This window comes from Lissotriton helveticus, chromosome 8 (assembly GCF_964261635.1).
Source record: "Lissotriton helveticus chromosome 8, aLisHel1.1, whole genome shotgun sequence".
NCBI lineage: Eukaryota > Metazoa > Chordata > Amphibia > Caudata > Salamandridae > Lissotriton > Lissotriton helveticus.
Window position 1 is genome coordinate 332,793,237 of NC_136069.1, and position 15,112 is coordinate 332,808,348.

Genomic DNA, 15,112 nt, shown 5'->3' on the forward strand with positions numbered 1-15,112 from the left:
ACCGGCAACGCGAGGAGGAGGACGACGGCAAGGAAGAGACATCGAGGCGAGGAGGAGGCTGGCCCGTAGATGACATAGAGAAGATACATGGTTTTTTTTACCCTTTTTTGGGCCATGCCTCAGGAGCTGAGGGGCATACTCCTCTATGCCACGGAGTCGGAGTTTAGCCTCAACTTTGCGTTCCCAGAGCAGTGCGGAGTTGGTAAAACTCTGCAAACTCCGCTGGTGGCGCGAAGTATGCCGCCCAGGCTTATTCACAACCCAAGAAACCTGCATTCTGGGATTGAAGACCTACACATATGATTGCAATGAGATCTTTATGGAGGCATGATGATAATATCTGCCATTGTGTTTAAATCCTGTGCTTTATCCACAAAGCTGTGCACACTCACAAACTGGTTTACCTAGATGAAAACCACTCCCAAGCTTGTCATGCTCTCACAACATGCAGCACCGGCAAAATGGTCCTAGAAATGGTGTGAACAACTCCTCTGCCTTCAAAACCAATGCAGATGTAGTCAATTGTTTTGTGTAGTAAAACTTTACTGTTAGGCTCGACTTACTTAAATATACTATTTAAGAAAATAATCCAAGGAGATCATTTAGAGATAGTGACTTAGGTTTATTTGAAAGAATCTCAATTATTCAAATATTTTATTGGTTCTCTACAGAAATGAACGTAGCCTATGACTGTAAAATGCTTTCAATGTTTTCTGAGGAAGCAGAGAGCCTTCCCACCCCTGTGATGATGCCCAGGCTCACTAGCTAAGTTTGCGCATTCATTGACATTTGAGGATGGTACTAACACTACCTAGTTCAAAAGTCAGCAACTGTTTTTGCTATTTTTGGTAATTTGTTTGTAAGCCATACCTTGCGTAAAACCACTCCAAACTGATATTTTGATAATCGAAAACTACAGATGCCCTCAAAACACATTACAAATTTTAGGTCAATGTTGAGCAATTCTGCTTGAATGATTTTTCTTTTTTAAAATGTATTCCCTCACTAGAACTTCAATAAAAAGTCCTGAAATGAAGTCTTATAAGGAAAGGCTTTCAACTTCTACTGAGTCGTTTTCAATAACAGAAAAGCCATTGCTACACGGGCCATGGTATCTGGCTCGGAGGGAATGGCTGTACCTCGGAGTGTGGTTTTCCCTGGTGCTGTTTTACATTCATGTTATGAGCTCTGCAGGTCGGGATGGGAAGAAAACTGTAATATCTCATGTTTTCCTCTTTTCTAAGCTGCAAACCTTGAGATTGTTTCTCCCACACAAAGTATCACATGGTGAATTTCAGTCTGGAAATACTGTGGGTCAGAGAGAAATTACCACACAATCAAAATGGGAAATTGGGCACATACAAGGTTTACATCCAATTTCCCATTTTGTGCGCCTCTCAGAATGAGGGCCAGAGTGAGTTGTGTTGATGTTCTTATTTTATAAATTTTTTATTTCAGCCAAAGGCCATTAAAGATATCATTATAAAACATTGTCCATAAAATAATCTAAAGTGTTTCAGCCAAATGTTACATAATTTCAATAAAATTGGCAACTGCAGTAAAACAATTTCATTCAATAAAACCTTTTTAAAATATACATGGAGTAATGTCTAATTATTCATACAGTCCGAGGTAAGTTTCACGGTTGCAGATATCTTGGTCATTGGTATATCACAACTTTAGCCCCATTCTCTTACTTATTAGACCCACTATAAACAAATATCTTGATAGCGCAAATATGACATATGAGAGGGTACTTGTCGTCAGTACCCTCAGCGCCTCTTGATGTTTTCTGAATACCAACGAATTACATAGTTGTCGAATCTATTTGCTCCTTGCCCTATCATACGCGGACAAAAAAACAAAATATGTGCAATGTTTTCGATGTTGTTTGTAGGCCCTAAAGTGCATCTAGTGCATAGAGAATGGGCAAGATCCTCCCCCCCTTTAACAGTATAGCTCGATCTGTAATGTGTTATAGCTTAACTTTAGATATAGAATTCTTTCTAGGAACGGTTGTATATGGTCAAGGAAATCCTCGTGATTCGGACTTTGCTTAATAGAAAGGAATTCACTTGTTAACCTTCCTAATCTTGGGTCAGAGTGGAGTGTATTCAATGTATATTGCCAATAAATACCCTTTAGATTGCCTTTACAACTTGGTGTTAAATTATGTGGTTTAGGCCCGTATGATGATTCAAGACCTAACTCAATCAGTCATTTCAGGACAAATCTTAACCACGGGAAGGTAATACATGTATTAATATCCAGTAATTCACTTGCACCTTCTCTATATGCTAGTAATTCCGGCGTAGTCCATAGCCGTATCCAATAGAGCAGTGGATGTTGGGTTGAAAGATGACCTATTTGCTTCAAATTTAGATTGTGGAACATTGGGACAAGTGGTGTTGACAGGGAAAATCCTAATAATCTCCTTGCAAACTTGTTTTCCCCAGCTGTTAGATGTCTGATGTCGCTTGTGCCCCATAACTCTGATCCATACAATGCTGCAGCCTGGACCTTACATTTATATATCTCAAGTGCTGGTGTCACAGCTGTGCTTGTAGTTGAGCTGTACTTCTTAAGGATTGCCCCGGACCCTTGGGCTAACCTTAAGGCTGAGTGGTTTATTTGCTGGTTCCAGCCTAGTTTTGTGTCTAGTAATATTCCCAAATAAGTAAAATTAGTGGCATATTTTATTTTCTCATTACTGAGCATGAGATTCTTTTTAAGGGTCTTTTGTGGGTTTATGGCCATGTACTTAGTTTTATTTGTGTTTGTTTCTAAGCCCTTTTTTGTGCAGTATCTATTAAACCCGTTCAACATTGGAGGAGTTGGCCTAACGACTAGGGCGCTCGACCTCGGACCTGGGGATCTGGGTTCGAGTCTCGGTAACGATGCCAAAACCTCCTGTGATTCTGGGCAAATCACTTAATCTCCCCGTGCCTAAAATGAAAGTGTGTCCTCATGTAACGTAACGGGAAAATATGTAAAGCGCTCTGATACCTGATTCGGTTCGGGTCTAGTTCGCGCTATATAAAACTCTACAAAAAAAAAAAAAAACATATTTTGTAGCCCCTTCATGGTCTGTGATATCAGAATGGTGTCATCTGTGAAGAGCAGCACTGGCACCAAATTCCCGTTTAGCCTTGGAGGATCGTTGGCTTGGTCGTGTAGGTGGCCCACCACATCATTAACATAGAGTGATAACAGGGTGGGAGCAGGTACACAACCATGTCTCACTCCTCTCGCTATTGGAATTGGCTTTATTAGTTCCCCATTCATACCCCAGCGGACTCTAGCATAGCTCCCTCTATGTAACCTTTTTAGCTGCATAACCAAATTCAGGAGGGCACCTTGTTTTTCAAGTGACTCCCATAGTAAACATCTGGGTAAGAGGTCAAACGCTGCCATCAGGTCAACGAATGCCACATACATGATTTTAAGATATTTCCAGATAATACACAGGAGTCTGAAGACTTGATCTATTGTACTAGTACTGGATCTAAACCCTGCCTGGTATGGGGACATTATGCTATTCGTCTCTATCCAGTCACTAAGCCTGTTTAGTACGTGCCTGGCATACATTTTTTGGAGTATGTCTTTCAGGCTAATTGGTCTGTAGTTCTTGTGTTGAGGTTATTTTTAGGTTAAGCATAGTGACAGCTCCTAGGTTCCGCCTTGTCTCCATTTGTTACCTCCCATAAAGACTGGACCTTTTACTTGGCTTGTTACACAGTCTCTGTTATTTAGTGGGTGAGCACTATTTTCTTTAATGGTCTTTCCTTATTCCAGCGCAGTTTGCTTTCACTTTAGTGGCCTCACTGCTTTATTTAAATAATTAGCAGCACGGTCCGCATCAGCTCAGTGTAGCACAGGCAAAGAAGCATTTGCAATGCAACAGGTCACACATTTACGAGACTTTGAGCTATTGGCATTGTAAATGACATTGCCTTTATTAATGTTTTAGTTTTTAAAACATAAGTAAAACGCATTGTCATTTACAATGCCAATAGCTTATACTTGTGTAAATCCGAGCCTATTGCATTGCAAGTGCTTGTTGAGACCTGGCCATAGTTTAAAATTATTTGCTAAACACCACAATCAAAGGCAGGTTTTTTTTTTTTACAATAATGCAAAACAGATAGTTGAATCATAAATCATACCTGCTTTGGAATTCATCATTTAGAAAATGACCTTTCATCAAGAAATTAAGAGTTTCAACTAAGCACTTCTCTAACATACCTGAAATCTTCTGAGGAGCGTTCTCTTTCCAGGTCAGGAAAATGACTTAAAAACAAAGAATAAATATAATGTTAGAGAAATAAAATGACAAAAACAGTAAATCTATAATAGAAAATTAAAACTAAGTATATTTTCATAGAATGCATATGTTGTAATTTCGCACTGCAAACTATAAAGTAAAACATTTCCAATTTTCATTTCAGAATACAGTTTGACACTGAACTTTATCAGAATAAATGCAGGTAGTTGGGAAATTGATATGCACCATAAGAATAACAAATCTTCAGCATGGGACAATGTGCAAGTATACATTGCATATACAGCCATACAATTTGCAACTTAGCATTACCATACTCCCTCCGCAGCAGGAAAGAAAGCCTTCCATTTTGCTTTGAATAACACAAGTATGTATAGTTGCATGATGAGCAATTTTAAATTTTGACTGCAATGTAATGAGGTTTATTTCTGAGATTGGGAGGTTGAGACAGAAATGACCCCTTCATGGCACACAGGCATGAGTCCTTGCTTTGAGTGACCAACTGCATGTAAAGCCGATATCCTGACTTATTTTGGCCCTGGTGTCATGCCAATCTAGCTGGTCTGTAGGGGCCTAGATCTGCCCCTTATGTTCTGTGACCTGAAGGGATGCACCAGGTGTGCCCTCATACTACTGTCCTTATCATGGGTTTAGCACATGAAGTGGTGATGGGAGTGTACCATATTTTGTTGTCTTACAATTGACCAGACCTTTCTAACTATGTCACTGTTAGTGTGGCCTACAGACCCCTCTTCTGAAAAAAATCGATTTTATTAGAAAACCCAGAACTTTGTGCTAACATCCTGGGTGTATGTCAAGTGCATGTGCATATATAGTGTGCGTGTAATACATGTGCGGTAGGAACACTGAGTTTGAGTACTAAAAACAATATATTCCATTTTGGATGTCCCTGGTTTAGCAGGGCACAAGATGGAGGATGAGGACGGTTCGCCCACACAAAGGAAGTGTATTGTCCAGATTTGTCCAGGGTGAATATCAGCCGCTGAAGTGAGGAGGATGTGGTCAAGGGTAGCTTTATAAATTCCATAAAGGATTTTTTTTAGCAAGGGCTGCTGATTAGCTATTCCTGAGCACTGCCATTTGGTTTAATGTGTATATAGAAATTATATTGGTGCATAACTGCCCTACATATTAGTGGTTTCCTTATGTCAAATAATTTCATTTTTCATTTACAGTCCCCTGAGGAAGAGACAGGAGGTCCCAAAATGCATTGGGCCGAAGTTCATCAATCGTCACTAATTTCGTTGTAATGTTGACACGGACTATGTTTTACTCAAGTTGTATAGATAGTCATGGTGTTATAACAAATTAAGTCATGAAGCAATGACTAAAGAATCTTGACAGATTGAATAACACGTAAATCTGTACATGAGCAGAAGTAAATGATGTCTTATTGAAAAATTATTGGTAATTATTAATTTGTGTTCGTGTCACATTTGTATGAAGCTGACAAAATGTATGTTAAAGTTTAATATAGTGAGGAAAAAGAATTGCTCACAGCAGTGGGCCCGGTTCATTCAAGACATTTTGCCTTTAATCACCATTCAGAATTTAGTCACCCTAGGGATTGGCAGCCCTCTGACACCGAGCATCACACACTAGTTTGATTAAGCGCTTTACCATTTGTTTTGACCACACTGAAGAGTGTATACCCGTAGGTGTGCAAGTGACCAACCCCCTTTTTTTCAGACCCTGTAGTAAGCCAATATCATCCCTGGCAAACCTGGTTGATTTATTAACGCAGATAAAGTGATTTTTTTTATATTAAAGTTTCAAACAAACTATGCAAACCACACAATACACACTACACACCTAACTCATTAATATACAGTAAATCTGAAATAACAGGCTAACAAACCAATTGATAATCCGCCTTCATAGACCACTGTAGAATATTATTTTCATCACGCTCTTTTAAGTTAATTTCACATATCATCAATTCTTTAGCCTAAGGATATGAAAGCCCCTTTGGCTAAATACTATTGCTAACAACCCTAAAAGAGATTCTGTACCAGGACCTGCCAAGGAGAAATGCATGTATTGCAATTTCCTCACTTCTGGTCTATTACTCTCTTTCACAAATAATCTGTTTCTTACTTTAGGAGCAACAACATTTCAACAACTACCTCCTTAGACCGATCTATCAATTGAGTAATTTTTTACTCATGGGGTCGATTAGGATGACAGTGAATCCGCATCCTCCGGGCCGGTGGAAGCCACCACCGGCCCGGAGGATGCGGATTCACCGCTGTGGTCCATGTAAACACCACTCGCCAGATTAGGATGGCGGTGGGATCAGCGGCGCACGGCAGGTCCGTCCGCCGCTGATCCGCGGGGTGTAGCCTGCTATTTGGTGGCAGTGTCTGCAAGCCAGCCAAATTAGGAAGCGTGTGTAAACATGCTTTTCCGCGGCGGTTTTTCCGCCGTGGAAAAGCATGTGGACCTTTGCTTCTGGGGGGCCCTTGCGGCACCCCAGGGTGAAGGGGGGGTTGCACATGGGGTGTACCTATGGTACCCCCTGCATTTGCATGCACAAAGCGGCAGGCACCGCGCGGTGCCTGCCGCTTTGTGCATGCAAATGCAATGCATGCATTTTTAACATTGCGGCGGGTGCTGCTTGAAGCAGCACCCGCCGCAATACTAAAGATACCGGATGTGACCGCCAGGGTGGCGGTCCCATCCTAATTGGCATGGAGGGAACGCCGCTGCCCTTGCGGACGGTCCCTCCACCTCAGGGGTGGCGGACGGACGCAAGTCCGTCCGCCATCCTAATCGGCCACTAACTCTCTATAAACTGTACCAATTCAATGATGATATTAACAAAAAGGAAAACCGACCATAAATTAATAAAAGTGAGACACCGAATAAAGATACAGGATTTTGCTTTAATAGGGACTACTTACCCATAAGTAATACCAGCAATGCTGCACTTCTTAAAGTGCATAATGTTGCAGGTTAGAGTCCCCGTTTTGTCAGAAAATAGATACTTCACCTAGAAAGATAATACAGAACAAAATTAGTAAAGGCACATTTGTACAGCATGAGAGACTAAAAGCATACAGTCCTCAATATGAATACCAATGTGTGGGACCTGGCTCTTTTTGAAGGATTGTTCCCAAACGTTTTGCGTTCCTCCTGTATTTTCTCTGACCTGTTTTTGTTGACTTTATGAATCTGGGCACTTTACCACTGCTGATCAGTGCTAAAGTACATATTGTAGTAAGCTGGCTTCGTATAAACTATACCAAAGTAGGGTATAGTGTGCACAGAGTCCTGGGAGTCCCCAGTGGTATAGCAGAGGCTAAATTAGATAAGTACTAATAGCTCTCTTTGTGGTAGAGCGAGCGAGCAGTTAGGCTTATCCAGAGGGTTTGTTAAGCATTTCTTGTATTCACTCAATCAAGGCTGATGGCACACACTCAGAATCCAGACCAATTAGGCAAGTATAAAAAAGGTGTTTTATTTATAGAACCAAGCTGGACATAGCACAGATAAGTAAACTATACTTTCAAATGCAAATTGTTCAAGGAAATGTAGTTGTGGTTGAAATTGAAATTGTTACATGTTTGTATGTGCTTTAAAAACAGTTGAAATTACATAGACGTTATTTTTCATTAGCCTTAGATTACTTTTGGATTACTTTGAGTACTTGGGGTGGTATGCCTAGATTCCACACCTTAGATTCTCTCAATACAAGGTAAGTATCACTTTATATACTTTGCAATCTAGTTGTCTTTTTCTCATACAACAAAAGTTCAACACAGACCTTTTTAGGCCCAAAATCTCTTAACATGGGTTCCTAAGGGGAAAAAGTGTTAGCGTTTCTCAGGTAAGTACACGACTTACTAGGGTGAGTTTTGAGGGTTAGGACCAAGGTTCCACAATGTTTAGATGGGCACTCAAGTTGCACCACTAGCGGCAAAGGAGGGCCGGGTGCAGAGTTCGGGGGCCCAATGCTAGCCAATGGGGCTAAGGAGGCCTTCGGTTAGGACTGCTGACGAGTAGGCCACTCTGGTATGGGTTTCAATATAGACAATGGTTCTGTCGGGTGTGAACCTGATTGCTTCAAATCATGTGTAAATCTTTCAACATGTGCATGGCCATAGTTATATCAATTAACAGGACCTCCAAAATAAATCATTAGATGCAAATCCAAACAAACGAAAGAAGGGTCATAAAAGGTTTTTATTCACTGAATTGCTTTTCATTCATGAATCGTTTTTTTATATCAAGACCCTTTAACAATGTATAGAAAATAAATCAATCATTACATGATACTTTTTAGTAAAACGGCGCATCAATTATAGTGAGTAAGATGTGACATATTGTGCACAAGTGATACGAAATAAGTGGTTTATATACAAGTGAGTGAGGAAGGGAGGGGGACTGGAACTGTTTTTTTAAGGCCAGTTTCTTAATATTCAGTAGTCATGCAGTCCAGTATGCCACATCATTTGGCTTTAGTATCCTGGATTGTGTTCACTGGTCCTATGATATTGTATCGTCGACGTTTCAACCCTATTGACGCCTAAGTTATGGGTCTAAAGCGGGTCTTCCTCAGGACAGGGGAGGGGACGGTGTATAGGTGCCTATTATTCCTTTGTAGGTTAGATACAGAGAGGTATCAGTTGAATTGTCAACATACTAAACGATTAATCCAATCTGGCGAATTCCGGTAGAATCAAGCTCCTATTACTTGGCGTGATTCAGGGTTTAATTAAATTCTTTTAAATCTTTAGTTGAGGATCGGCCGCATGTTATTCGGCGATCGAATCCAGTAGTCTCAGTGTCTGATGGTGGATTATTCACCGCTAAATGTGGATCGGCCGCATGTTATTCGGCGATCGAGTCAGGTAGTTTCAGAGTCCGCTAGTGAGCCCACTCGCGGTCAAGGTCCGTCGAAGTGTCCGGCTGCCGTGTCACTCTGGTATGGGAGCAAAGCTTCTGGGGTGAAGGTTAACACTTCAGGGGCCAACGACCAACCCAGGAGCTGCACCACTAGCAGCACTAAGGCGGGCGAATGCAGGGTGCAAAGAGGACATTGGGCACCCTGTGCTCCTCAATGTAGACCTTTGGCTTTGCGTAGTTGCTACAGGCTCGGGCAGGGAGACTTCCTGAAAACAACCACGGACTGGAGAGGTAAGTTGAGTTCTTGGGGGATGCCTGGACACCATCGGTTGGGCCCCCCAGGCCGTGGGGTGTCAGGTGCAGGGGTGTCTTGTGGCATCGGGTTTTCTTACCAGCTCCGGTCGCGGTCGGGGGTACCGGGACTCTTCAGGTTGAGGCTGCAGTTGTCATCTTGAGGGAGGTCGGGGATCACTGGATCCCAAGTCGTTATCGCTGGGGAGACCTCCTTGTGGTGTTGGGCCACTCAAAATCGGGCCGTGAGCATCGGGTGCAGAGAGAATCACAAAGTCACCAGAATTCGGATTCTGTGGTGAGTCTTTGCTTGAGCAAATCCGGTGCTCACGGGAGACGGAGTCTGTAAGATGGTTGTGGGGCAGGTCCTCTGGGCTTTGAGGGTTGCTGGCTGCTGGACTCGCTGGAGTTCTTGCTGTAGGCAGGTCGGAGACGGGACAAGCCGGTAGGGCTGGGGCTAAAGCAGTTGGGGTCTTCTTCTTTCAGGGTCAGTATGGGTCTTTGGTCCTTCTTCTTTCTTCCTCGAATCTGAGGAGACAAAGTTCAGGGCGGGCCTTAAATACAACATTTATGGGCATTAAAAGGGTGTGTGGGTACAGTCCTTATTATGCCACCCTCCAGTGGGAGGGGACATGAGTCTTTCCCTAATTGGCTGAGAACCTCCATCTTCAAAATGGAGGGAATTGATATGTGTACTTCACCTCGCCTCCCCCACCTGAGAGGTGGGGTTGGCAAAGGTGGGCACACCTATCTACCTATCTTGGTTTTCCCACCTATTCTCCTGCCCAAAGTGGGGGCCAGAAGTGGTGGGAGCCAGTTGCTGGGGGCAGCAAAAGGCAGGGACAGCTTGAAAAGGTGGCAGGCCTTTGAAGCTTCCCCTTTCGCGAACACAACCCATCCTAGGGGAGGAGGCATGACACCTCTGCTCAGATGGGCTTTGTTTCCGGTCCCAGAGAGTGGAGGCTCTCTACCCAGGGTCCAGAAACCTGTCTGATGGTGGCAAATTGCAGCCAGCCATTCAGGAACCACACCCGGGCTGGATGATTTTAAGGGGGAATCTCTAAGATGCCCTCTGAGTGCATTTTACCTAAATCCCACACTGGCATCAGTGTGGGTTTAATGTGCCGAGAAGTTTGCTATCAAACTTCCCAGTTTTTTAGTAAAGCCATTATGGAGCTGTGGAGTGCGTAATGACCAACTCCCAGACCATACACTGTTTATGGCTTTACTACACTGGCAATGTCTAAGAATGGAATAAGACATGGTAGGGGTACAGGGCTCATGCCACTGTACCCTCACTTTAGGGCTAGTGCACCCTGCTAGAGGGGCAACTTACCTAGGCCCCAGGCAGTGGGTTACAGGCATGGCAATCAGTGATGTGTGCCATGTCAACTCCTCACTTTTCTCTGTACTAAAACACGCAGCCTACAGTGCCAGTGTGTGTGTTAAGGTGCAGGGCATCTAAGGGTGGCACAATAGGTACTGCAGCCCTTTGATGCCTTCCTTGGTCACAGTGCCCTTGGTACCCATGGTCCCTTTTTGGAAGGGGTTTACCTGTGGCCACGGATGTGCCAATTGTGAATGCAAAGGTAGTCTGGGGAAAGAACACAGATCTTGGGAACCGGACTTGCAGGGACCAGGGCACATCAAGTCAAGTTGCATCAAATGCCAGGCAAAGAGTGGGGGGGGGGGGTAACCATGCAAAAAGGGGCACTTTCCTACACATGTGTGCTCTCCTGTAAACTTGGTATGATTGGTCTACCCCAGTTTGACATATTTAATGTACCTGTAAGTCCCTTGTACAGCGGTATCCCATATATTTAGGGCCTGTAAATGATATGTTACTAGTGGGCCTGAAGCGCTACTTCGTCACCCACATAAGTAGCCTTTCAAACCTCTCTCAGGCCTTTGGCCTGCATGCGCAGTTTACTGCCACAGTGACTTGGTATTTTAAGTTACATGCCAAGTCTGGAACTCCACTTTTACTACATATAGGTCACTCCTAAGGTAGGCCCTAGGTAGCCCATTGGCAGGGTGTTGTGTAGGTAAAAAGTAGGACATGTGCCTTTGTTGTGTGGCACATCCTGATACTGACAAACAGCCTATTTGGTGTCTCACTGCTGTGAGGATGCTCCTCTCATAGGTTTCCAGTGGAAATTCCCTAATATGTGTGTTCAGTGGTAAATTCTGATCTGAAAGTTGTGGCGTTGCCATGTTGGAATAGTGGTGATAAATTCTGCGTATTGGTGAAAGCTGATTTTTTATTACTATTTTAGAAATGCAACTTTTAGATAGTGGGCATTTCTTTGTGCTTTGCAGCCTGACTCCAATCAGCAACTGGTTTAGACTAACAAGGGTCTGTTTTGTGCATTCGCTCTAAATAGTCACAAAGGGAGAAGCGCTCATAGTAAGCTTGTTGAAACCAGACAAGAATCCAGACAAAGCGGAGTCCTACAGGCCCCTCTCTTTAATAAACACGGACGTTAAGATATTGGCGAAAATTATTGCTACAAGATTACAGCCACTTATGTCCACAGTAGTCTTACCGGATCAATCAGGGTTTATCCCTGAACGATCGACCGCACATAACCTACGAACCATATTGGCCTTGCTACATCAGCTGAATCCCGATTTGCAGGCGGTAGCGGTCCTTCTGGACGCAGCTAAAGCTTTTGATTCAGTTAAATGGCCCTATATGTTTGCGATTTAAAAAAAAATAGGGCTGCCACCAATGCTTATTAACTGGATCGCCCTCCTATACACTAAGCCCACTGCTTGTGTTCAAGGTGAATAGACACGTTTCAGATGTCATATCCATACAACGCAGCACCAGACAGGGTTGCCCGCTGTACTCACTACTTTTTTCCATAGCTCTGGAGCCATTAGCCTGTAAAATAAGACAGCACTATGCACACACGGGTCTCCGATTCCATCTCAGACCAATTAGCATATCATTGTATGCGGACTGTATGGTATTATACTTAAGAGATCCCGAAGACAATCTATCTCCACTTATGCGAGAATATATAAAATTTGGACGTCACTCGGGATTGCAAATTAATTGGGACAAGTCAGCAATAATGCCGCTGACAGTAAAGACAAAAGCACCGACTTTGGAATTTCCCCTGATATGGCAGGAAGATCCGATTAAGTATCTCGGGATATGGGCGCACCGCGAGGCTGACATAGTGCTTCGATATAATTATGGTGTTGTAGTGGATAGCATGGAAGCACAAATAAATAGCTGGATCACTCTCCCTCTTTCGTTAGCAGATAGAATATTGTTAATAAAAATGGTACTGTTACCCAAACTGCTATATTTATTTATTAATATACCAATATCGCCACCAAATCCAATCTTTAATAGACTATGCGCGGCCTTTGTCAAATTAATATGGGCTGGTAAGCAGGCCCGAATCAGTCTAAAAACCATGAAGCTTCCATATGCTGCAGGTGGCTTTACAGTACCTGATATCTACTTATATTATCTAAGCGCCCAGGCAAAATGTGCCTACTACTGGTATCATCCAGTAAAATACCTATCGCACCTCGCAGTGGAAGATGGCGATACCACTTGCCCACATCCTTCCTCATACGCGGCCTCACCTCTCCACACGGGAAATCAACACAATACGCACAACATCGCAGGCATGGCAGCGAATCGGTCACTTAGCAAACAAAACTCCTCTATACACTCCAAATCTACCACTAGCAAACCACCCTGGCATCTCGATCACACAAGAACACAATAGTATGCTGTTGCTGGAGCAAGTGGGTATAACGGAGATGGGCGATCTCTATACTAATGGCTCTTTTATTATCCCTGACAATCTGTCGTATATTAAAAACCAATCGCTACTGTTTCGGTTCAATTATCATAGACTGAGAGCGTCCGTAAAGGAATTGTACCCCTCGTTCCCTATGGAACCCCCTAGCCTTCAACCTCTGCAGTCACTGATAGCGGCTACATCGCACTCCCACCTTGTCTCACGACTGTATAAAATGATACAAATGGAAATCGGCGCCGATATGTATAAAGCACGCGACAATTGGAATAGAGTAATAGATCCTCCACTGACAGACGAAGACTGGGTCTCCTGCTGCACACTTGTAACATTGCTCACACCTAACGGAAATCTCTGCATCATACATTTTAAATATATACATCAAACATACCACACCCCAGCTAAATTGTATAAGTATGGGCTGCGAGATGATGCACACTGTAAGCGATGTGGTATTGACCAAGCAGACTTTATTCATCTCGCATGGCACTGTGATAGGGTACAGAAGTTCTGGGAAGATGTGCTTTACCATTTGGGGATACTGATGTCGATTATACTGCCATGCACACCCCAGCTCTGTTTATTGGGTCTTGGCATACCTGCTAGAGCTATGAAAAAGAAACTGATAGCCAAAATGTTGTTGCTTGCAAAACGCAGATTGCAAAGAACTGGGACAGCAAAATGCCCCCCACTCTTCGACGCTGGTTAGTAGATGCTGTCTACTGTAGAGATAACTTCCTAATATATGCAGAAGAACTACCAACTACCTCTAAGCCATCGGACATTTGGGAACCCCTAACGAACTAACTTCGTGAACATCCGGACTTGCTTCAATCTGATTGATAAACCAAATACTTTAATGTTTAAAAATGACATGGATGTAAAATGTGCATCACTCCCCTATGTTTTATTGGCTGCTGTGTTTTGTTGCTTTCCCCACTGTGATGTGACTCAGGGTACCAATATAGCTGTTGTCACCAGTGTGTAGAATTGCTGGAATTTTCAATAAAATATTTATAAACAGAAAATAGTCAAAAAGGGAGCTGAGGTGTGTCCTGCATATCTTGATGAGCCATCAGCAGGTTGATGGGTCTTTCTGGGCTAGGGTGGTGGGAGGAGTTGTCACTGACAACTGAATAGGGCTGAGCCTGCCTTTCACAATGCTGTCTCCACCTCTCTGTAGTGTGTCTGGAACCAGGGCTGGGATTAAATGGGAGTTTTGTGCACTTCTCAAGTTTGCTTGAAGTTACCTCCAGATCAAAGACATTTTAAGTATAAGTACAGGGGCTCTGACAACAGGATTTTAGACACTACATGGGACTTGTAACCAGACACTGCTGGCTCTATATACTGCACCAGAGGATTGCTGTGCTGTCAGGAAAACCACCACATGGACTTGGCGTTGTGTGTTGACCTGCTGGAAGGACTGCCTTTTTGCCTGCAAAAACTCTGTGCGCTGGCCCGTTTCCCTGACTTGGTGTCCCCCACTGCTCTCCAGGGGTTTGTGGCTTATCTACCATGGTCCTTGTGAGGGGATCAGAGATATTGCTTGGAAAAAGGAAGTGAGACTCATGGGCCTGGCAAACGTCAGCTGTTTGAGCCACCTACCCCTTCCAGCGAGTGTTGAGTGATTCAACTTTCCAGGGACCGTGAGTGCTGAACACTTCCAATATGGCTGTGACCAGAATGTGTGTGGCGCTGTTTGTGAATGTCTGAGGTGTGGGTACTTTACTGCATGAAACGGTGCATGGGATGCGCTCTACCCAAGCCTGCAGCAGAGTAAAGGTGGTGTGATGAGAAGGAGCCGCCCAAGCGTCTCCTGACGCAGCCCCATCATTGATAATTTGCCTAGTAACCTTCAGCAGCTGAGTGCGGCCCTGCCAGA

General features: G+C 43.5%; 1 protein-coding gene across 2 annotated transcripts in view; it reads right to left on the bottom strand.

Annotated features, from left to right (window-relative positions):
• Window positions 1-15,112, bottom strand: part of ATP8A2 (ATPase phospholipid transporting 8A2) — a 1,791,179-nt gene that overhangs the window by 1,284,549 nt on the left and 491,518 nt on the right. For both annotated transcript variants that reach the window (XR_013599395.1, XM_078655985.1), the window contains exons 13-14: window positions 7,207-7,295; window positions 4,246-4,290 (exon numbers count right to left, since the gene is read on the bottom strand). Coding sequence is in view for 1 of the 2 variants with exons in the window: in XM_078655985.1 (XP_078512111.1) it covers window positions 4,246-4,290; window positions 7,207-7,295 (134 nt within the window). In the remaining variant the exon portion in view is untranslated. The remainder of the gene's footprint in view (window positions 1-4,245; window positions 4,291-7,206; window positions 7,296-15,112) is intronic.